The sequence below is a fragment of the Canis lupus genome, chromosome 32, assembly GCF_011100685.1.
Source record: "Canis lupus familiaris isolate Mischka breed German Shepherd chromosome 32, alternate assembly UU_Cfam_GSD_1.0, whole genome shotgun sequence".
NCBI lineage: Eukaryota > Metazoa > Chordata > Mammalia > Carnivora > Canidae > Canis > Canis lupus.
In genome coordinates, this window is record NC_049253.1 from 13,773,241 (window position 1) to 13,797,492 (window position 24,252).

The window sequence follows — 24,252 nt, forward strand, 5'->3', positions numbered from 1 at the left end:
TCTGGAGAATTGTTCTAGATATGCATTTAACCCAAAGGTAAAACTTCATCGAAATAATGACCCTTACCTTTTTGAAATTCCAGACACAGAGAAGCAAAAGTATGCAGATTGGCCTTTAAAATGTCTTAATATTTGAAGCATATCTTTTAATAGTTTTGTACTCACCTTCTGTTTAGACCAGTTAAACTATAATTTTTCTTAGGCCCTGGCCCAATGATTGTTCATGGATTTTAAATGCAAAATAACACAATTTAAGAAAGTTCTTAACATAGAATTTCTTTCTATATGTCAGATTCCCTTTCAGGCAATAGCATTTATAGAAATTATAGAAGAGCCCCCAGGAGAAAAATACCAGAGATACAGAATAACTGAAAATGAAATCAATTACAAAGAATGTGAAATATTGTTTGCATGACACTTCAAGAAATTTAAATAAAACAACTGTTATTTTCACAAGAAGTTCTTCAGTGGTTTAGAAGTTCAAGTCACCAAGTCTAAGAGGAAGTCTGCTTTAAAAAAACACAAGGCAGATACTTAATTCCTGAGAAAAATGCTATCACTGACATCATTCCAAGGTGGCATGACTTTTATTTTTTTTCTGATTAAAGGCATTTAAATACATCTTTTAAAGAAGGGACAAGGGAAATTAGGATAAACTGAATATTTTATACCTAAAGTAGTCCATTGTGAGCTTATGAGTCATGTGTTATGAATCAGCATTCTATCTTCCAGCACATCATTTATAAAAGTGGATTTATAGCAGTGAGGTACATGCCATGAAATTTTTAGACCATAACTACCACAGGAAGCCAAGTCACACTTTCATATACGAAATGTAACTTTCCTAGACGTATTATTTATAGTCGATTTCCACACCTCCCGTGACCCAGAGAGAAAACCCATGTTAACATGAAGTTAGTAAAGCCATATCAGTCAGAGTAATAGTCAGCAAAGGAACAAATTAGGTTAGCAACAAGCTGTTGAAACGAGCAGCATAGTAGTTCCATAAATTCAGTAAACTTTATTATAGTTTGGTGAATACAGAGGAAAGGAGACTAAAGAAGTGCAAAATTAAAATTATTTTAGGAATAATTGTAAAAATAACTCCTGCAGGATTTCCGTATAGTACTATGAATTGTCCTGTATTTTTAAAATGTTAAACAGGAATAGCATAGCAGAAGAAAAATAATAATGAAGATTCCTCCAAGTGAAGAGTTAAACTTCCTAGACTGGATGAGGTTAACAAAAAAAAAAAAAAAAAAAAAAAACATACTGGCACTTGGATGCATTTAATATGTTTAACTGCATGCCCCTGCCCTCCTATTCTAAATGTTTATATTCCTGGAAAATAATGAATGTCCATAGCCACTAATTTCTTGCTTTAATTTAGTAGCAGTAAATATGAAAGCAATTTTTATTGTTATTGTGGAAATAATAAACTAGATTGAACTGAATCGTGATTCAGTTTATTTCTACAGAAATTCTATAAGCTTTATATTTTTATGTTTGCTACATTAAGGTTCTTGACCTGGGAATCCTAAAATTTATCACCAAACTTTTTTTTTTTAAGATTTTATTTATTTATTCATGAGAGACACACAGAGAGAGAGAGGCAGAGACATAGGTGGAGGGAGAAGCAGGCTCCCTGTGGGGAGCCCAATGTGGGACTCGACCCCGGGACCTCTGGGATCACTTCCTGAGCCAAAGGCAGACACTCAACTGCAGAGCCATCCAGGCATCCCAATTTCTCACCAAACTTACTTTCTGTTTCAGACACTGCAACATAGAAATGGTGTCAATACTTACTAGTGTGGCCAGGTACACAAGAGTTGTCACTTGCAGCAAGTGGACACAAATATTTTCAAGTTTATGGCATATTCGAGTTCATGTGAGTACAGACACTCAGCAAGCTGCTCCTAACTAAATGTCTACACTGTCTGAAGGTACAAAATAGTTAATGAAATCACCTCAAATTACCCACATTAGCAGATACGACTTCCTTCTGCACGACTGTGAAACAAGCATTTCGGTTCCCATTTTATAAATGTAAAAATGTCGGTTCAACTCCCTTCCCCAAACACAATGATCAGATTTGGCTATCAGTGGAAAAAGAGGGGAGGCTTCACTTACTCTTCATTCAGGGCACACCGACGATTGGTGAGAGTGCCATATTTCCTCAGTGTTTCAGTGAGCTCCGAGTAGAGTTTGTCAGCCAGGGACAGTGGGATTCCTTCCCACACCAGGATGAGAATCACAATCACTGCAGCCTCACAGGTGTGGCCAGCTCGCTCCCGCACCAAACACAGTAGCTTCTCCTCACTGCAGCTTCTGCGAACCACCTGTGAGGGTTCCCATTCCACCCCAACACCCCCACCCCAACCAAAACAAAACAAGGGTCACTTGTGGCAGATGAGAGCACTGATTTATGTATGCATATTTTTTCATGTCTGGGTCACAACTAGGGCAACATTTACTAGCACCTGCAACTTGCCTTTTGTTACCCATCTATGAAATTGGGGTCAGAACCAGGACAGGTGCAAAACTGCTCAATGTTTAGCAGACTATACCAGTACAGTGAGAGGCAATGCCCCCTGCATTAAAGCTAGAGCTGCATAAAAAACATGCAGGTCTTTTTCACAAAGTTCAAAGCTTTCAAAAATGACAATATAAAGTTTAATGGAAGGTATTTAAAGGATTAAGGACAACTTCACATTCCAAGAAGAATTATACCTTTTATCAATTTGAACGGATTTAAAAACTAATGATTTAAAAACTAATCTGCCTTTTGCTTAAGAGCTAACACAAAATAAATATGAGCAACGTTCATTTCAACTAGCATAAATGACTCTCAGATCTGGTAACCCAATTCTCAGGGTTAGATTAATGAATCAAAATGAACAAGATTCAAGACCAAAGGCCTTGTCAAGTCACACTTACCCATTTAGCAATAGGACATCCCTGAGAACTTTTGCCTTCTTTACCAGTATAGATGACTCTTTCAATCCTAATAGCTTTACCCTTCTGTCCAAACCTTAAAAGAAATCCACAGAAACACACACACATAAAATTAGCAAATGAAAGTGAGGCAACCAAAATACTGAACATTTGAGCATAATTTTATTCTATGACCACATCCTGAGAAATGAATGGTTTAATTTATTAAAAAAAAATAAGTCTAAGCCAAGCAAACTGGATAACAGACTTTAAGCTTTGTATTTCTTTGGTATAAAATATATTGATAATTGTAATGAACTATTTTGAAATTATATGTCGGGTGAAAATAAATGGGAAAGCTTATTTTTAGACATAATTTCACAAAGCACAAAACTTTTTTAAGTTTGTTAAATTCAGTCTTCTAAGATATATACTATTTGATTTTTGTCCTTTACTAAATTTAGCTATTTTAAAACTTGGGGAATCACAACAGATTTTAGTTAGAACTATTCCTCTGTTCCTCAAAGAATCTCTACCATTTTTTAAAGATGGCTTGCAAATAACTAGCATCTGGCAATTTTGAAAATATAGGATAGTTCTAGAGATAGATTATATTCTCCCTTATGACCAAGGCACTACTTACTACTTGATAATAACAAAAGGCACTTAGGGAAATCCCCTGTATCTGCCAGGCTACTAGAGGATTATTTAGTGAATTTCTACATACTAATTTAGAAATGGATAATTTGTAAATTGGGCAAGAATGATACAAAATATGTCCTTGCTGCCCACAATGTCTCCTATTATATTTTAATAACACTGCCTACCTCATAAAGAAAAGGCACCCTAGCATAGTAACAACTCACATCTGTGGATACCTATATGAAAGTCTTTCTCTGCATTGATTGTCTCTCTCATAAGTCTTCTACATGCAGGACTAATTGTAGATTCAGGTAAATACTTGCATACCTGTGACTGACAGTAAAAAAAAAAAAAATGCAGCTATAAATAGAATCTATCTCTATTTCTATTCAGCATCTCACACTTAACTTACCCTCTGCTCATACTAAGGGACTACTTCCTTACAGATCACTACTCTTTACAACTCTAGGTTAATTTAACTCCATGATTCCTTTCTTATACCACATTTCCCCCCTCTTTCTTCTTTGACACTTTATCATCAAGTGGGAAAGCCAGAGTGGGGCCTCTGTTTGCAGCCTGTGCCAGCACCCTTGTGCCTGGCAGGCTGGCTGGCTGGCTGGTTCTTGTGCGTGCTTGGGTTTTCTGGCATCCATCTCAAAGTGGGCAGCCTGTGCCAGCTCGCAGACTATTAGTCCTGTCAAATATTGTGACTCTCTGGTGAATAGCACAGTGTGTAGTGCTGGCAACCCTAGAATAGCTAAGCCTACTAATAATTACTCAATTTACAATTGTTTACTGCTTTGTATGTGAAAGCTGAAAAAATTCTGACATATACAAAAGGATAAACGTTAATCTGCCCTGTGCCTTTGCGTTAATTACCTTTCTTCCATGATTTCTCTAATAGCTGCCACATTAGGACCTGCTCCTAGATGGGTATAAAAAGGACCTTCATCTTTTTCAATAATTTGCTCTGTTGAGATAATAGAAGATTATTATTTTAGACCTCAATTATACTAAATATAAAGGCTACATCCACAAAGCTTATCCCCCACCTGCACATTAAGGGCCCTAAAATGTGACTTTAAACACTTTTTTTCTTTAAAAATGAATAAATTGATGGACTGATCTATTAGAAAATGTGCCAAGTAATTAAGTATATGTACATGCTGGCTGTTGGATAAAAAATATATTAAATTACATTTCAGATACGGAATAAGAAATTATTTAAACAAAATAAGTGGAACTAAACAACACAGTGAGGGATTTAGAATATATTATATGTAATACCGACTACAATCCAGTGTTTTAACTGAAAAAAAAATTTTTTTTTATAGCTATCTAGAAGCCTGCCTGTTCCTTGGATGTTAAAAGATTAAAAATAAAATTTCCTGTCTTATCTCACCCCCAGGATATTGGCTCAGTTTTTATTGTCCAAGTACATTTTTCTCCTCTCATTTCCCTTCAACATTTAATTGCTGTGTCTTGAAAATAAGAATATTGATTCCAGACCTGTATTTGTAGTACTTTAGAACAATTTATGATGGAGAAAATACTGGAGAGAGGGTCAGGTAAAAGGAAGAGTTTCTTGTAAACTATCAAAGATGGGGAGTGGGAGGGGATGTTAGGGTGATGGGAGAAGAGGCTGCAGATGATTAGAACTTACCTAATGTTATCTATGACATGTGTGGTAGTTATCCCCTGAGGCAACCTAGTATTAACCACACAAAGGGGCGGTATGGCTCCTCCCTCCATTCTTCTATAAAATGTGTGGTGTCCCATTGTAAGAAGAAGAACATGAGGTGAGTGGACCACTGGCCATATCAGTTTAACATTTGTTTTTTTCAAATGTCTTCTACTGTATCCAAGCTGAGGAACTATAATAAAGTCTTTATATATATTTTATATGTATTTTATATTTAAATATATGTATCTATCAGAAAAATGTTTCCCTATTCCAACAGGCCTATTACGTAGCTTGAATTTTAACAAAAAGGTGTCTGTTTGAAAAAAGAAAAAAATATACTTTCTATCAAAAAGATGACACTTTAAAGAAAAAGTAAAATCAGAACGAATATAAATCATACAGTATTTTAAGTGTATACATGCAGGAAGGGCAACTTCATGAGTATTCAGAACTTTAGCATTATAATTTCCCCCAACTCACCAAGCCTGAAGACAATCTCCCCCTTATCTAGAAATTAATGTTGTAAAAAACACTAATATGTTCAACCCTGAATTAATACAAATTAAAAAGTTTCCACATTAATTTGCATATAGCAGTTATTTTTCTCATTTTAATAGATGTTTTTACTATCTAGGTGTCTCTCCAGGCAATGATACACAAAGAGTTAAACAGATTGATTAATCTAAAATAGATACCTTTACATTTTAAGGGGTTTGATTAGAGGAAGAAATGAGCATGTACATTGTTTTATTTATTTATTTATTTATTTTTGAAAAACTGAATGTAAGTGAAGTTCTCTCTTGCACAGCACAAGCATCTGTAATTTAAAGACAAGAAATGTAAGCTTCAGGTTTTTTATGAGCCTTTACAAATTGCTGCCAGACTCAAGATATTTTAAAAAAGAAAGAAAATCCCATATCTGAAGATGAATTTGCTAATTCTGGATAAACACCATGTGTCTCAGTACTTTTCTGGCACTTACCTACACATCTGCATGATGGGAAATCATATTGAGTCTTGACAGGTGTATCCAATAAATTTTTTATAGGAGTATCTAGTAATTTGGAAGGTGACTCTAAAAAATTATTGAGAACAGAACCAGCTGTTCTTTTGGTTGGTGTCTTTTCTGAAGAAGGAGTTGCTTGCTGCTCTAAAGCTTGGGTGTGGCTATCAAGTTCTGCGGCAGTGGTTTGTCTAGTTAAAACTGTGACTGGCCCTGACATTTCAACTTTTACTTGCTTCTGTGATTTGAGAGTTAGAGCTTTATGGTCAAATAATGATTTGACCTGAAACTGCTTGAGATGTTGCTCCATGGTCTCAAGGATGCTCCTTTGCTGCACATTATCACAACTCGGGGGTGGAATCTCTTGCTTAGTTGTCTTTTTCCATGTTTTGTTTTCTGGCTGTGCTGACATGAGGCGCATACAGGTATGCGGCTTGGATCCAGGTTCAACCTTAATTGGCCTGTGCATCTGATTATGGCAAGACTCAGTCTGGGGGTGTTGTGTTTGCTGCTGTTCTTGCTTTTGCAAGAGGTGCCACCTTAGAGCAGCATGCTTTTGAATGTCCTTCTGGGGAGGGGTCTGACTGTGACTTCCTCCCTGGTCAGACACAGGGAAAGTGTTTGGTTGGTTTTGCATCAGGTACCTTTGCTGAGGGAGTTGTGTTGCTTGCTGGCCAGACATATCTTGGTTTCTACTTCTATATCCCTGTAGAACTGAAGCTTGTTGAGGCTTCTGCTCTTGCTCTTGAAAGCACCTATGAAGAACATCTTGCTTTGGAGTCACATTATTTGGAAAATATTGCATGTGATGCAAATTTTGAGTCTTGTTTCCTGCAAAGAGTTCAGAATTTATAATCTGTTCCTTATTTTCTGGAACTAGGTGTGTATTGTTTGAACAAGCAATCTGTAGTTTGCCTGCATTTGATTTCAAGACCTGACCATAGGGGGGATTTCTACTATTCATATTCTGTCCTTGCTCCAATCCCATTTGAGTATTATGAGTCTGGAACTCACTTGATTTCAAATACTGATTTTCACCACGGAAACATTCTTCCACTTTAATCTGGCTAAAGAATGATCCTTCTCTTTGCTGATCATTGTTGCCTTGGGATTGAGAAAAAGTCTGCGGCATTTGTTCTTTATTCTTCATTTGCAATTTTTGCTGTTGCTGCTGCTGCTGCTGCTGCTGGTGGTGGTTTTGAGAGATAAGTGAACTCTGGGATGGTTGTGTTTGTGTTTGTGCTGCCTGCTTATGAGGCTTGTGTTGTAAAAGGTGTGAGTTTGAGAATGGCTCAGTCTCTGAAGCCTGCTGAATCAAGTGCTGTTTTAATGTTGGGGGTATGAGTTTCTCAGTTTGGGAATCTGGTCTTTGTTCAAAATAAAACCTGTGTGCGCACAGTGACTGCATGTGAGCTTTGGATGAAGGGTCTGTCTTGGAGAAGTGCACCTGGAGTGAGGGTTTTTGGAACTGGAGCTGCTGGTCCACTGTACCTTGAGACTGCCCTTGATTCATCTCACCGTGGTATCTCTGTGGTCTATGCTCTGGCTGCATTATTTTCTGGATATAAGCCTGTCCTGGGAGCCCCCCAGGCAGGCTGGAATTTCCAGTGTATTGTTTGGAGGTCATTTGATTGGAGGGGTTGGACTGATACTGAAGAACTGACCGCAGTGATGCCTCATGACATTTTGGATGGGATTCTGCTTGATGAAAGTGAGGGGGTTTCAGTTCAATCCACCCTGGTTTCAGATAAGGCTGTGCTGGGAGCACAAGGCCTCGTGTTTGTTCCTTGTCTCGACCCTTCAGAATATCTTGCTCTCTATGTCCCATCAATTGCTGGCAGTGGTCCTGTGGATCCCCACTGCTACCAAGAATTGTTGGGTTATGCTTGAGGTGTTCTGATATTTGTCTCACTTTCTCAGAACATGCTGGAACAGTCATCATCCCTGGAGTCTGGATGTCATTCTTGTTAACACAATTATTCTGAGGCCTTTCTGGAAGCATCAGAGAGTGGTTGGGTATATGTGTAGATGGATTAGGACTTGGGGATGGCTGTGCCTCACATTGACCCTCTATTTTGACTTCCCTTAAAAGAGCTGTGTTACTTTGGTTGGGGTAGTGATGGTGTTCTTCCAAAACTCCATCATTCAGAGTGCTTTTTCCTTCTGAAGGAAGCTGAGAAACTTGTGGAAGAGGAGTAGGGGGAGAAAGAAGCAGTTGTGATGGTGGTGGTGTGGTAGGGGCAGAAAAGGAATCCTTAGTGAACACTGAGCTTTGCCTGAAGTAAGCACCATTTGTTTCATTTTGCTTTAAATACCGTTCAGAGCTGCCACCAGGAGCTTGCAAATTGCTGCTGGAACCTGAACAGAATTCTTCACCAGATACCAGCTTTGTGGTTCCTTGGATATTACTGTTTTCGGCACGAGACGGGCATCTGTCAAAAAGCAATTTTTGTTTTTCTGGTTTCTGGAAGGGACAGGTCCCTATCATTGCAGCTGTCTTACTGGCTTTATCAGCATCACAGGCCTCAGTCACCACTGCAACTGGCTCTGGACGCAGCTCAGAGTTCGAGGTCTGTGGGAGATTGATCTGCCCTGAGGTATGCGATGGGTGAGTGATCTCACAGGACAACTCATTAGTAGCCTGACTGTTAATGGCATGTTTGTGAGATGTGGTTTTCTGCACCGCAACGGAAACACAATCTGGATAATATTGAGACAGTGTTTTTTCCAGGAGTTCACCATGTGTGTTTTCCATGGAAGAGGCAGAAACTGTAGCACCATTAGGCATTAGCACTGCCTTGTTTGTAAGAAGTAATGTAAAGTTCTTGTCACGGTAGTTAGCATTTTTCTCTTTCTGCTCATTCGGAATCTGAAGCTCTGGTTTTTCAGACCTACTGCAGTTCTGTGTTGAAGAACTGATGAGATCTTTAACTGCATTTTCTTGGGCTACAGAGCTCACAGATTCTCTCTTATCGCTTAAATCGGAGACATTTAGTTGACTGCTGCCTTTGCCTGGATTACTTTCTTGGCTTTCCCCGAAGTTATTTCTTTCTCCATTAGCTTTTTGGTCTTGTTTCAATTTCTTGTTCTGATGAAGCCCAGAGAGAGAAGGTTCACTAACTGTGCGCTTTATTCCTCCATTTTGCAAGCACCTGGAATACCCTCTACCTTCTTGGATAAAGTCTGGACTCACGCGACTATTCTGGCTTCTCTTCATATGGGGTATTCCATGGTAACTTTTGAAAGACTGCCACTTGGTGTCTCCATTTACTTCTGGATAAGGTCTCTCAGTCAATGGGCTTCCATTCTGGAGCTTTAGGGCCAGAGGTTCTGTCTGGCAGTTGGGAGAAGGAGATGGTGTCAGGAATGGACTTAGTCTGTTGCCCTCAACATGGTTGGATCTATCCTGTTCCATCAGGCTTGCTTCGGGGCCATCCACAAGGCTGCCCTCTGAATGAATTCTAAAGAGCATGGAAACAGAAAATGAAATGTATTAATACATATCTAGCAGTAATAACAAATATTGGAGAGTAACCATGACATTCATAATGCTGAAATTCCTAGACATAGCAAACTGTGATACTCATTTTCATATTTCAGTGTGACAACCCATAGCTGACTATTTTTGTCTTCCCAGCAACTCTCAAATATTTATGGTCATGGAGAAAAAACATGATCAAAATCACCAGCTGATGTGGGAAATTCATACTGCATTAGTAAACAGAATCAACCTCCTTCCCAAATAATTTTTTTTGTCAAAATGCTAAAAGCAATAGAGGATTATCTCCTTTTTTTCTTTCTTCTCTAGTACCTTACACATCCAATCACTTGCTAAGATCTGTCAGTTCCATTCCCTATACTCCTTAAGTCATCTCCACTGCTGCTTGGTAGCCAGACCTATATTATCTCACTTCTTTATCTTTTGCAGTAGCTCTTTAATATATTTTTAAGATTTATTTATTTATTCATGATAGACATAGAAAGAGAGAGAGAGACAGAGACACAGGAGGAGGGAGAAGCAGGCTCCAGGCCGGGAGTCCGGCGCAGGACTCGATCCCAGGACTTCAGGATCGCGCCCTGGGCCAAAGGCAGGCGCTAAACCACTGAGCCACCCAGGGATCCCCTGCAGTAGCTTTTTAGAAAGTTTTTCCCCAGCCCAGCCTGTTCTCTCCCTAGTCCTTCAAGGTTCCTTCAAATTGTTACCAAAGGGAATGTTCTCAACACAAATCTGATGTCATATCCTCCTGAACATGCTTTGCTGTCTCCACACTGCCTACATTAATAATTCTCAAACTCTTTCACCCACACACCTGAAAGACAAGGCAAATTCCTTTTAGTGTTAATATTCCAGAAAATTGAATGGGGTGAGATATGTCATTTATAAAATGTCATTTCTAGGTGATTCTATGTCTTCCTCCACAGGGGCTGTCTGCCCACTTCTACTGAGAACTGCCTGATACAAATGGTTTTTCATAGGCAGATTTGTATTTTTCTCTCCTCCTACTTCCTCTCACAGCTTACACTCCACCTATAACAACAGCTTATAAATACCCAAACGTGGTAAATCGTTTCAGGCCTCCATGCTGTTTGTCATTTTATTGGCCTAGAATGCCTTCTTAAGTCCCCTGATTTGCCCAGTGACTCCTATACTCCTCTCAGAGTCTCAGGTATCACTTCTCTTAGGATTTCTTCCTTGATTTTCCAAGAGAATTAATCACTTCCTTTTTTTTTTTTTTTTTTTTTAAAGATTTTATTTATTGAGAGAGAAAGGGAGCACAGAGGGAGAGGGAGAAGCAGATCCCTGCTGAGCAGGGAGCCCAATGGGGGGCTTGACCCCAGGATTCTGAGATTGTGACCTGAGCTGAAGGCAGATGCTTAACCCCTGAGCCACCCAGGTGCCCCAATCACTCCCATTTCTATGTTATTTCTATATCTTGTATATGGTTTACTGCTGACCATATCTACTCAATTTATTTTGTTTACTCACTGGACTGTGAACTTAAGAACACTCTGTTCATTTTTGTGCTTAGTATAGAGTATCCAGTTTCACAAAATTGATATAAATTTGCTCATCTTACAATCATTTCTTCATTTACTCATTAATTCAAATATTTTTGAGACCAATTCTGATAGAGATTTCAAAGTCCAAATGACTGGAGTGCAGGGAGAAATGGGCACTAAAAACCATAAATAATCCATCATATAAAGTGAATGCTGCCTCATTCATGGTACAGTCATGCTTTATTTTCCCAGTTTTTCTCATCACATTTATTTTAAGGATGAAAGTAAAAAAATCTAGATTATTTTCCCTTCAAGCAAAAAAAAAAAAACTACTAAAATAGTCACTGTTTACTAACCAAGACAAGTAAAAAAGAGGAATAAGATATAAACATTAGAAAGCAACACTGAAATTATCGTTTACAGATAATAATATTGTATACTGGCCAACAAAAAGAATCAACTGCAAAACTATTACAGTGTATAAGAAAAGTAGTTGAATAAGAAAAAACAATAGCTTTGATATATAAAAGCAACAACCAGTCAGAAGTTTTAGTGGAGTAAAATACTATGACAGGAAAAAATATTCTTAACACTAGGAATAAATTTAAAAAGAAATGTGGAATAAATCTTTAAGACAGTACTGACATACACACAAAAGCGAAACAAGCAGAAAGGTATAATACGTTCTTGGGTAGTTCTCAAATGAACCTATTAATTTAATGCATTCTCAATAAAAAATGCTAGCAGAATGTTGTGAAGAATTAAAGAACTTGACTCTAGAGTTCACCTGGAAAAATAAACAAACTGGATAGTCAGGAATAACCTGAAAAAGAATTATAAAGGGGCCTGGGCAGGGCAGTAACCAAATTGAAAGAATCTAAAAAGGAACAAAGGCTATTGTATTTAACACAGTTTGTACTTGCAAATCAGTAAAAAGAATGTTAATAAGACCAATGGAGGGATGCCTGGGTGGCTCAGCTGTTGAGCTGCTGCCTTTGGCTAAGGGCTCAGGGCATGACCCTGGAGACCCAGGATCGAGTCCCACACAGGGCTCCCTGCATGGAGTCTGCTTCTCCCTCTGCCTGTGTCTCTGCCTCTCTCTCTGTGTGTCTCATGAATAAATAAATACAATCTTTAAAAAAAAGAAAAAGACCAAAGGAATAGAACAGAATTTCAAGAAAGAGATCCTGCCACACAAATGTGAAATGACAAAATGACAAAATTGGATTTACCTCTAACATCTTATACCAAAATGAATTTTAGATCTATTTAATGCTTGAATATGTAAAACAAAACCCTAAAAAATTTAAAATAGTCTGAGAAAACTTTAAAAAAGAATAATGTAATGACTGGGTGAGTTCTTCATGACACAAAATCTAGAAGACATACAAAGCAAGAAAGTTCAATAAATCTTGTGCATGCAAAAATAAACCCATAAGTGAAGTTAAAAATCACATAAAACTTTTCTTAATATACAGAACTGACAAATTGACAAGGGAAAAACCAATCACTGAATAGAAAAATGAGCAAAGGACATGGACAGTTCACAGAAAATGAAATGCAAGTGGCCCTTAAATGTTTAGAAAGATGTCTAGTATCATTCACAAAAAGAAATGTAAATTCAAACGTCAATAAAATAGTGTTTTTCTCAAATCTGCAAAGATAAAAAAATTGATAGTACATGATGTTGGCAAGCATGTGGAGAAACAGACACTCGTGTGGTTCTTGGGAATGAAAACATATATAAATGCTATGGAGGACAATTTAGCAATAATTTATAGAGTTTCATAGAAACTTTGACTTTTCAGTTTTAAGTTATCTAACAAATATGTTCAGGTGGAAGTATTTTCTATATTTTCAGGTGGAAGTATTTCCAAGTAATTAAGTGAAAAACAGCAAGCTGCAGAACAAGAATGCTACAACCTGGAGACACGGATGGCTCAGTCAGTTAAGCGACTGACCTTGGCTCAGAATATGATCTCAGGGTCACAGGATCCAGCCCTGCATCCCACATGTGTGGCCCTGTGCTCAATGGGGAGTCTGCTTTTCCTTCTCCCTCCCTCTGCCCCTCCTCTGCTCGTGCTTTCTCTCTCTCTCTCTCTCTCTCTCTCTCTCAAATAAATAAAATCTTTTAAAAAATGCTACAATCTGTACCTTTACAAAAATAACTACGAAATCAGCTCTGGGAAAATATACAAGAAAAATATAATAATGCTTTGCATCCAGGAAAAAGAATGGAGAATCTAGAAAATAGCACCATGAAGGAAACTGTTGTTTTTATTATTGTTTTTGTAAATTTTAGGCATGTATATTAGTTAAAAAGTAAGTAAAACTTAAATTGCAAAGTTACAATTCCTATTACACAAAGATGACAATAGAGCAACATGATGTCTTAATTTCTGCTAGACCAACTTCCTACAAATGTTAAGAGATGGGTTAGATGTGCATAGCCAATAGTTACATATGGCTATGGGGCCCTTTAAATGTGGTGAGCACAAATGAAGATGTGCCATAAGTGTAAATACATATTGGATTTCAAAGACTTTAGTGCAAACAAAAAAAAGACATAAAAGAACTTGATTTTTAAAAATATTTATGACATGTTGAAATAATACTATTTTGGATATTTTAAATAAAATATTTCATTAAAGTAATTTTATTTGTCCCTAAATTTTTACTTGTTTTAGTGAGAATACTGGAAAATTTTAAATTTCATATATGGCTTATGTTATATTTCTATTGGACAGTTCTGAGCTAGACTAACACTCTTAATCATCAATAATTCTTAATTTAAAAAATTTTAGGTTCTGGAATCATGAAAATTGATTTGTAGTCTTTAAGGTAAGGGGTATCTGCAAAATTAGGGCCACTACCACTGTTCAAAAATTAAGGAGCATAGAAAGAAACCTAGATAAATTATCTTTAGGGACTACGTCAATTAGCTTTCCAAATACTATAACAAAAAATGCTTTCTTTTGGCAACTGTAAAATCATTTCATATTCATACCAATCAAAAAGTATTTACATACACACACATGTACATTTATTTTGTTATATATTATATAAAATTTGCAAGCTCCATATACAATATATATTGTTCAACTTAATTTTCTAGATATAAAATATTATAATCATTTAATACATTATTCTCTATTATGATCTGTTCCACATAATTTGGACATTCTTTAAAGTGTCAAGGGCAGAATTACAATAGATGAAGTTTGCAAATCTTTTATGAGCATAATAGCTCCTAAGAACAAATGAAGGTGACTTAAAATGAAATTTATTTCAATATGGAGCTTTATACACAATAGCCATATTTAAATACTAATTTAAACTACTAGCAGAACTATTCTGTCTGTGACAGCAATTTCTTTACTGGGTATAACCACTGGGTATGAATAATGGTTAACTTTTAAGGAGAGCAGGAAAATTATGTATTATCTTTTCATTCTAAGATGAAGATAATTTTTTTGAGGATTACTTGTAACTAGTTTATAAATCTGATTCAAAAACTTTAAACCAATAAAGTATTGTAGAGGAAGAAAAAAATTTATACAAATTCAAAATATCCTAAACTATGCTTTTTGTGTATTACATGACCCAGTAATTTAGTTGCATGGTACACTTTTACTTCTATACTGACACTGGTGATTTTATACTAACATTGGCAAGCATTACTTATTTTTAATAAAAGAAAGAAAGAAATAAGACCTGTTAATTTTACAAATTGTAGAAATATTTTAAAAAGCACTGATGCTATAATCTTTACAGAGTCATTTATGTAGTTTTTCCAAGCTTACAAAAGTCAATAATTTATATATAAAAGAAAAAAATCTAGAATAATTTTTTGTAGATATCTATGTGCTGGTCAGTGAAATTAAAGTTAATAGGTTGTTTTTACAAGTTAAGGGGAAAAAACAAAACTTTTTCTGAAAAACTTTTTTGAATGAACATAAATTTTTGCCATAGAGATTTTTGCTGACATTCCTTTTGCTTTTCAGAGACTAGGAATAGTTTTTATTCATTCATATCTGCTCTTATGAGTAGTGATAGAAATATTTTGAATTCTCTATAGCTGAGTTTTTTGAGATTGAGATTAAATATCCTTTATTTTGTCCTACACTAGAGAACATTTAATCACAATAAGGTCCGGTACCAATCAGGATACTATTCCCTTATGCAACTGAATATTCAAATGTTTTTTAAAGTAATGCTAACTCTTGGAGGTTTGTGTACGGTAGTTTACTCCAAATCAAGTTTGTATCTATAAAAATCAGGAGAGAGAATTTTTACTTTCGGAGTCTCAATTTTACACTACGGATAATGACTCACCTAAAAGGACATTGTCCCATCAAAATTAAAGCATTTTTCCCTAAAATTGTTATGAGTTTATATGCAAGAGTATAAGCAAAGAGCTTTTGGTAAACCTGGCAAGGATGACTGGAATGTTAAGCTTACCCAGTAATGTTTTTCATGGTGCCAACACTTCATGTTATAGTAATTAGTTACAATTTAAAAATGAATGGTGAGCTGTTAACATATATCTGAAGAGATGCTCTCATGGGTCATGGCTGATTTCAAACTGTCAATTTTCAGCTTACAAAATTCCTGAAAATTTTACAATCTGCTCTCACAAACTGTTATAAACTGGTTCTAACAAACTACTGGTAGATTAACAAAATATTAACAAATCATATTACTTTGTTTTAAAAATGGAATGAAAGTTCCCTAAGATCAAGTACAGGACATATTATTTTGATAGTCTTAAAGCAGAGTCATACTAGACAACAAAACTCTTGTTCATAGAATTATTAGTGAACTGCATTTTAAACTTTTGGAAGGCTAAGAAATTTTATAATGACATATCCAAAATGAGTGATAATATGTAATAATGATGGTCCTAACAATATATCAAACATTTCAGAATATAAGAAAGGATCTAGTTCCATTCTCTCACTTTACAGATGTAAAAACTGAGCAATTTTCTTGAGGTTAGGCATCATAATAATCGCTTCCACAGGGTCTAGACTGGTTGCTCCATACATCAAGAAAAACACATAATTTAGGGAGTAATTTTATTTCATTAATAAATTCACTCTGCCAACATTTGAATCTTTTTACAATTAGGATGATAAAATATTCTGGTTACATGTCTATCAGTCTGTAACCATTAGAACAATTAGGGGCATTTTGCATGTATTTCAAGGTATCATGTCTTTGAATTGAAATAGAATAAAAAATAAAATGTAAACATTTAGTATACGGAACTTGAAGTTGCCACATTAATTCTGATCCACTCTTTTGCCACATTTCTATATTACCTTTTCAATCAATGCTGGGTTGCTGATGATTTTTGCTCTAAAATATTTTAGGACAATTTATAAATCTTCCCTGGTAATGCCACTGAGAGAATTAGAGTCTAACACTCATTAGTTTGTTTGTACATTCAGTCAAGCATTAGTTGAATCCTTCCTTAGTGCAAGTGCTATGGAATAGAGCTAACACAAATATGTACAGATCCTGTACGGCCCTGGCCTGTGATTATGGTAAAGGCGGTGTGACCGTTCAAGAGCCACAGGACTACAGAAAAGGGGAAATGTGCTCTTAGCTGTCAGGGTCTTCATACTATCAATCCAAATTTCTCTCATGAAATTTAACTTCATTCTCTCTTGCCTTAGTAAGAGACAATTACATATCCGACTAGGTCAAAGTTAGTTTTAAAAGGATAATAAGGAATGTTCATCAAATATGTCTATCAACATCCCTGAGGCAGAAGGACTAGTGTCTTAAGTAGTAGAATATATTAGTGGTCATTAAGTACAGCAGAGAGTATGTAAAAAACTTGGTAAAGTACATTAAAAAATAGTAATACTCAACAAATGACTTAATGGAAACTTTTTTAGCTACTGAACTCCTGACCTAGGAAAAGACATGGCATACGCATAATTGCTTTAATAGTTATTTTTGCTAATCAAAATGCAATAGTAGTTCATTATTTAAATTGTGTGCACATAGGCACACACAGAGTTTTTGATTATGTGGTACAGTATGAGGTTTCTTCATACCTAAAAAGGCAACAATCTGACTTAAATGTTAAGAACACACAAAATATAATACTCAATTTCTAAAAGCAGCTTTGGCATTTTTGAAATAAAGATTTATTTATTTATTATAGAGGGACAGAGAGAGACTGAGTGCATAGGGGGCGGGGGGGAGGGCTAGAGGGAGAGGCACAGAGAATCTCAAGTAGAGTCCATGCTGAGCACGGAGCCTAACAGGAGGTTTGATCTAATGACCCTGAGATCACAACCTGAGTCAAAACTGAGAGTTGGATGCTTACCCAACTGTACCACCCAGGAGTCCCTGGCATCTTTTTTAAAGACTAAAGAGACAGATTTAGAAATTATTTACCTAAATGACAGATGTCAATTAAACTACAACTTAAAATGACATAATTTAGATCCTATTATTCATATCATTTATGTTTATTCCTTTATTTTAATAGCCTAATATTTCCCATAAACTATGGCCTTCTAAGGAATGAAAAAGAATAGCCATAAATATCACCAATTTTGTTGGAAATTCTAAAGGTCAAATTATAACCAGGTAATGTAATATATATAGGAACATACAAAAATATGTTATGGTCACCCTATGATTTCAGCTAATGCTCCAGAATAATTTTTCATAAGCTATGAGAGTGAGTGGGTGAATGAGAAAACGAGGCGGGGAGGGAGGAAGAAAGGAAGGAAGGAAAGAAGGAAGGAAGGAGGAGAGGGGGAGAAGGGAAGGAGAAAGGAAGGAAGGGAAGGAAGGAAGGAAAGAAAGATATTGAGACAGAGATTGAGAACTTTCTTTTTTTGAGATTGAGAACTTTAAGTAAAAATGCCAATATGTCAACCTTCATCCTCTATGTCAGAGGTACAAATTTATACTCAGTTGAAAATACTGATCTTTTGACTACCAGCTAAGATTTGGTTTCCTAAAACCAAAACAGGTTTAGCCACAGCAGTTTTCCTTCGGTATTTGATTTTGCTCCTTCTCCCGCCTCTCTGACAATAATTTATTATGAATTCAAGTCACATCGGCAGCATCTGTGAAACAATTACTGCATCTAGGACTGACTCTGCAGTCTAATCCATCATAATTATGACAGGCCTCTTTGAAGATGCTATGATGCATGACTTAAAAATAGCACATTAGTGTGCAAATGGATCAGCATCTCATTTCACCAATATGCATTTAGGGTTGTAATTTAGCTCAACACCATTTGACTCTTTTTGAATCACTCAAGAATGGTAGCTGTATCTCTCACCACATAAAGCTGTAGACGGTGCTCAAAATTTGTGAAGAGGGTTTTTTTTTCTTTTATTTTTTGGTTTATTGATTTTGTTGGTGGTGTGTCTTTTACTGTTCTAAGAGGAAAAAAAAACAGTCATTTAAATCTTATACTAGTTTTTTTTTCAAGAAGACAAAAGGGTCAATTTATAGATCTGCATAGTTGTAATACTATAAGGCAGTAAAGTTCTTTCTATAAAAAAAACCTTTGACTTCATGTACTCATATTAAAAGTGCATAAAATATTTTCACCATCATCAGATGAGTCATATTTATTGATATAAGCAAATTATATTGGAGGTAAATTCTTAAGAGTAGTACTTGTAGGGACTGTATCTACTAAAGTCTGTATTTCAGCATAAACCTTAGGAGATAACTGTATATGTTTCTAACACCCCTACTGGCATGCTTTGCCCCTATAGGTAATTCTGGTGTTATGAAATTAATTCATTTTTGACATAGAAAATGCTGAGTAAAAATGATATGTTTGACTCTACCTGCATCCATGGTACTAATCTCCAGATCTATTTTAGAATCTTCCTACCAAAGTGGGACATAATTTGTATCAGTTATATATTTATTTCAGGATATAAGGACAATGGGCCTCAGCATTGTCTATTAAAATATCTGTGTGGAAGGGCTCTAAAATCCTAACCATAATACTGATTTCAATCTCTATATTCTTCACCTATGAAATTCCATTTAGTTTGACTTTCTTTCTTCATTAACAGATAATTTTAGTATGGTTGTTAAGTCCTACTCTGCTAGTAACCAAAGTGTTTTTTAATAGGGCATTACTTATGAAGATAAAAACTATTTTTTATTAGTTTAATGTTAATTTAATATTAAGACAAAAAATTTTTAAAGGAAAACAGTCAATCCAAGACATGTATTTTCAACAGCAAAATTAATGTATCCAAGCTATATGTTAAGCCTGGAATGCTTCATATATGCATTAGTATGGAAAATATGGGGTGAATTAGTATTTTCATGGCAAAATTGACTTTCATATTTTTCATCTTTTAAGAACTTTAAATCTTAATATTAAAGAATCTATGAAGATACACTTCACATCTTTTGAGAAAGAACCGGTGAACACACAAGCATATCAAAACTCGGAGAAAGTTCTGCATTTCTGGAAGTGCATTAACACACATGGCAAGCACGTGCATTGCTCCTGCAGTGTGTTACAAGCTCAGAGGGGAGACTTGGTCAAGTTTTTCATAATCCTCAGTAGAGACTATTTAATTCCAATGTTTGAAGTCTTAAAATTTTTTCCTTATCTTAAGAGAACAGTATAGACAAAATTTAATAACATATAGATTATTTGAGGGAGGAGACTCAAGAGGAATGTCACTGAAGATTATAGAAAAGGCTTACAGACAGAAGTCTGTGTTTAAGATGTGGAGACAACTGCCAGTTTAAAAACATATCTGCTTACAGTTTGCAATTCTAGTCAATCTGGTTCCCAATGGGTAAAATAAATGAGCATCATCTTGTCAGTTCCCAATTATCCATATATCTGTTAATTTTAGGATTGTTTCTCAAACTTGGGCTTACTCCTCCCAATCTCTCTCTAACTCTCACCAAATTAATACACGCTGATGGATGTCACCAAACAGAATTCGAAACGTAATTTGTCATAAGCATTATTTGTTTCTCATAAATTATAAAAACTATTCAGATTTTTCAATTTCAATCCATTCCTATCACTAAAATGGCTAACTGTGAACTGGTTGTTCTTACTAGGATACCCTCTAGAGTATTCTTACTAGGCTACACACTATCAAATGCTTGACACTTTTAATTAAAAATATATACACTACAGAAACTGTAGTTGTTTGGGCTTGATGTCACTGACACCTTCTGTAGAATCTGTTCAGTGGGCAAGCCGACCTAGCAGAAAAAGGCTGTAGGGTAGGCTCTGTAGGCAAAGCAGAAGTGGGTAAGGGGACAGAAGAGATGAAAAGGATGTACCTGTGCATTAAGAGCCCCCACGGGCCCGTCTGAAGAACCCACATACGTCAAGAGATAGCCAGGATGTGAATGCCTGTCCCATACAGGGCATCCAATGGCCAGCCAACATCAGCTACCAAAATGGGAGGACCAAAATGTCTTGCATCCTCATTCAGGTGAATAAAAAGGCCTGGTGCCCTAACCTTTCTGCATCCTTCCTAGTTCTGCTCAACCTTCCAGTGTCTAGTACTTTAAAGAGGTGGCAGAGGGGGATATTCTGCGTGAGTTTTCCTACTTTCAATTGCAGGTGTTGGAACCAGGGGTCAAGCCTGTGCTGGGGAAGAAGAGTACTGAGTCAGCCTTGACTTGGGAGTTTTACAAATGAATGGACTGAGCTCCAAAGACTGGAATAAAATTGTTCTTTTTTTAAAAAAAATTTTATTTATTTATGATAGTCACACACAGAGAGAGAGAGGCAGAGACACAGGCAGAGAGAGAAGCAGGCTCCACGCACCGGGAGCCCGACGTGGGATTCGATCCCGTGTCTCCAGGATCGCGCCCTGGGCCAAAGGCAGGCACCAAACCGCTGCGCCACCCAGGGATCCCCGAATAAAATTGTTCTAATAACCAAAAGGTGCTATGAAAGTCATGGTAGCTAGTCAAGAAGACACCATAGGGAGAGTAGGTTGGGGAGAGACTATCATAATATATTTCAGGGGCAATTATAGGGAAAAATGCTTTCACTTTTATTCCTTGAGGTATGATTTTTCCAATAAAATGGTTACATAAATCCAATAAAACAGTTTCTAGTAATACGTAGGAATTTATGTAAATTCTGACAGTTCATAATCGTTCAATGCTTTTACATGATGACAATGGCAGAGTCATAAAAATAACTTGTCAGTGTATTCATTCTTTTTTTCTACATATATGTATTGAACACATCCTATGTGCTAGGCACTATTGTAGCCAACAGTAGTGCACCACTGAACAAAAGAGACAAAAATCCTTGCCTACTGGACATGATATTCTAGTGGGGAGAGAAACAATAAACATAATAAGGAATAAATTACATGGTATAGTAAGATGCTGAATACTAAAGGAAAAATAAATAAATAAAAAGGCAGGGAGTAAGGTATCAAGAATATCAGGGAGGGGTTTGCAGGTTGCAGTATGGAATGGCATAGTCAGAGTAAGTCTCATTGAGATAGTGAGACCTGAACAAAGTCTTGGAGCCAAATTACATAATAAACACCCAATTCACTGAGATGATCTTAATTATTCAGTGTGTTAATTCTATATTATTGGATACATTATCCTGTGTCTTAAGCCCTAAAATCAAAAATGGGAAAAAAAAAAAGCAAAACCATTAGGATGTAGAAGATAACTATATTAGAGCCAACTAAATTGTGACATCCCCAAGGAGCTTTAAAATACTAACGTTAAAATAATAACATACCTCACATTTCATTGAAAAACTACACTAGGGGATCCCTGCACACATGCATTTTGGCAATTATGTACTTTATTGTATTCATGAAATCTGCTTCTTCTCAAAAGTGTTTTGAGAAGAACCATTGCCTCAAAGAACATATCACATGTTTCTGAAAAGTTCTGTACAACTCGAACAGCTCATCTTCATAGCAATCTAGTCCTAATCTGCTATAGTTGTCATGAAAAGCAGTTGTTTTTCTTCTTCCTATTTTGGAACAATTACTGTGTTTCAGTTAACTTGTAGGGTGTTACAAAGTTATGCTTAAGGGCAAAATGGATATTCTACTTAAATATTAAAATGAAGATGCCATTAAACCCATTACCCATCAATGGCTATTAATTTAAGATACTTTAGTATTTGCCAGTCCCAAAGAAAACTGCCAACACTATTTTACAATATAAATAAAATGGTTTTGGTCTACTCAGAAGAAAAAAAGGAAGTAAATTTTTAAGTGGGTAAAGCCTTAGGAAAATGAGAAGCACCAACTACATCGATGTTTTAAAAGAATATCAAAATAAATAAATAAATAAAAGAATATCAAATAACCATGTACTCATCAGAAATACGTCCCCATACTGTTACTCTCATCTTCTTTGATTATCTGTGTTCTGCTAAAAGACCTGACAAATACTTTAAATTACCCAAAATTACACTGCATATTTTAAGTGTCATTTTGGAGTATCTTACAAACCAACATCCTATGGAATAGCACATACTGGAAAACCCTAATTCAAATGTAAACGATAATTTCATGCAGTTTTAATATGTACATGGATCCTAGGCATTGATGAGAACCTATGGCCTAGGAGAATATAAATTCATGTCACAACTCATAACTTAGCTATAAAGAACCCTGAGTCCATCTTCAAGAGCCAAGGATATGTATATATGCAAGTCTTGCTTTCACTTCAAACTAAACACATAAAAACGGAACTATTTTCTATCTTATTCTTTCTGATTATATTACCATTTTAATTATTTAAACTTTTCCTTAGAAATGGCTCTTGTTTTTCAGATCAAAATATCTTTTGTACTCGTAGAAATGTTCAAAAGTGGTTATAAAGTCTCAAACTGAAATAAGAGTGTTGAAATAGTAATTCATAATTTTGTAATAGAAATAATTTTTTTCTTGATAATTTTCTTGATAATTTTCTTGATAATTCTTGATAATTTAATTAATGCCAAAGGTGATTTTCATCATAAATTCATATTTTAGGAGACAAATGAGCACTTAGTTTTAAATTTTGTAAACACAGCCTTTGTGATCTCTACGTTCCCACCTGCCATGTCAATAAAGCTACTCCTAACTGTCCAATACCAGATTACCTTAAAATATAATGGAAGCATAAGGATTGACGTAAGGTAAGTTTTTATATACTAAGGATAAATAATAGAAATAAAATCAGATTAGAGTTAAGAAAACAAAATGATATAAAGGATCTATTGAATAAAATAGGAATAGAAAACTTTGCTTTTTATGATTACTTTTTAAATATCAGAAATGCTACTATGCTCATATATTAAAGAGAAATAATTTTCTATCAAAGATTTTATCAGCCTTGATGTAAATGATTCAACTTTTTTCTTCTAAATCTTTCCAAATACACCATGTATTAGATAAAATAGTCTTTTGCACTAGTGTTGAATGTAATATAAAATAACCCTGAAGCCTAATTTTCAAGATAGAATTAAGAGAAACAGGAAAATTCAGATTCTCAGCAGAAATTTTATTTATATTAAACTATTACATGTAACTTTTTACTTTGCCCAAATACATAGGAAATTATTTTTTACAAGTTTTATATGAGCTAAACAGACCATTTAAGTTATGTTTTTAAAGTTAAACAAAAAGGTCTGGGTGTAATCTAAGTGACTGTTCCTTTAATACAGCATTGCATTGATGTATATCTTCATAGAGCATGTGGAGAAGGAAAAAAAAGTATTTTTTTAAAAAAAGGATTATAAATTCACTAAATCTAAGTATTAAGAAAAACTAAAAATATACTTCCATATATGTCTGTATTAAAAATACCATTTGAATCAAAATAAGACCTAATTACCTGCCAAGTAATTTCCACATAATCATAGTATTATTTAGGGGATATCATAAATTCATACATTACACTGAATGATGCCATTGGTTTGGCCAATACACATAGCTATGCATCTGTTATTTATGACTATAACTAAATCCTC

General features: G+C 35.5%; 1 protein-coding gene across 2 annotated transcripts in view; it reads right to left on the bottom strand.

Moving 5' to 3' along the window:
* The window catches only part of TET2 (tet methylcytosine dioxygenase 2), a 125,253-nt gene that overhangs the window by 32,733 nt on the left and 68,268 nt on the right, over positions 1-24,252 (bottom strand). The window contains exons 3-6 of one of the 2 annotated variants that reach the window (XM_038581992.1): positions 6,243-9,724; positions 4,456-4,546; positions 2,938-3,031; positions 2,131-2,339 (exon numbers count right to left, since the gene is read on the bottom strand). In XM_038581992.1, the coding sequence (XP_038437920.1) occupies positions 2,131-2,339; positions 2,938-3,031; positions 4,456-4,546; positions 6,243-9,678 (3,830 nt within the window). In that variant the 5' untranslated portion in view covers positions 9,679-9,724. The remainder of the gene's footprint in view (positions 1-2,130; positions 2,340-2,937; positions 3,032-4,455; positions 4,547-6,242; positions 9,725-24,252) is intronic. The other variant, XR_005382730.1, reaches the window with a different exon arrangement.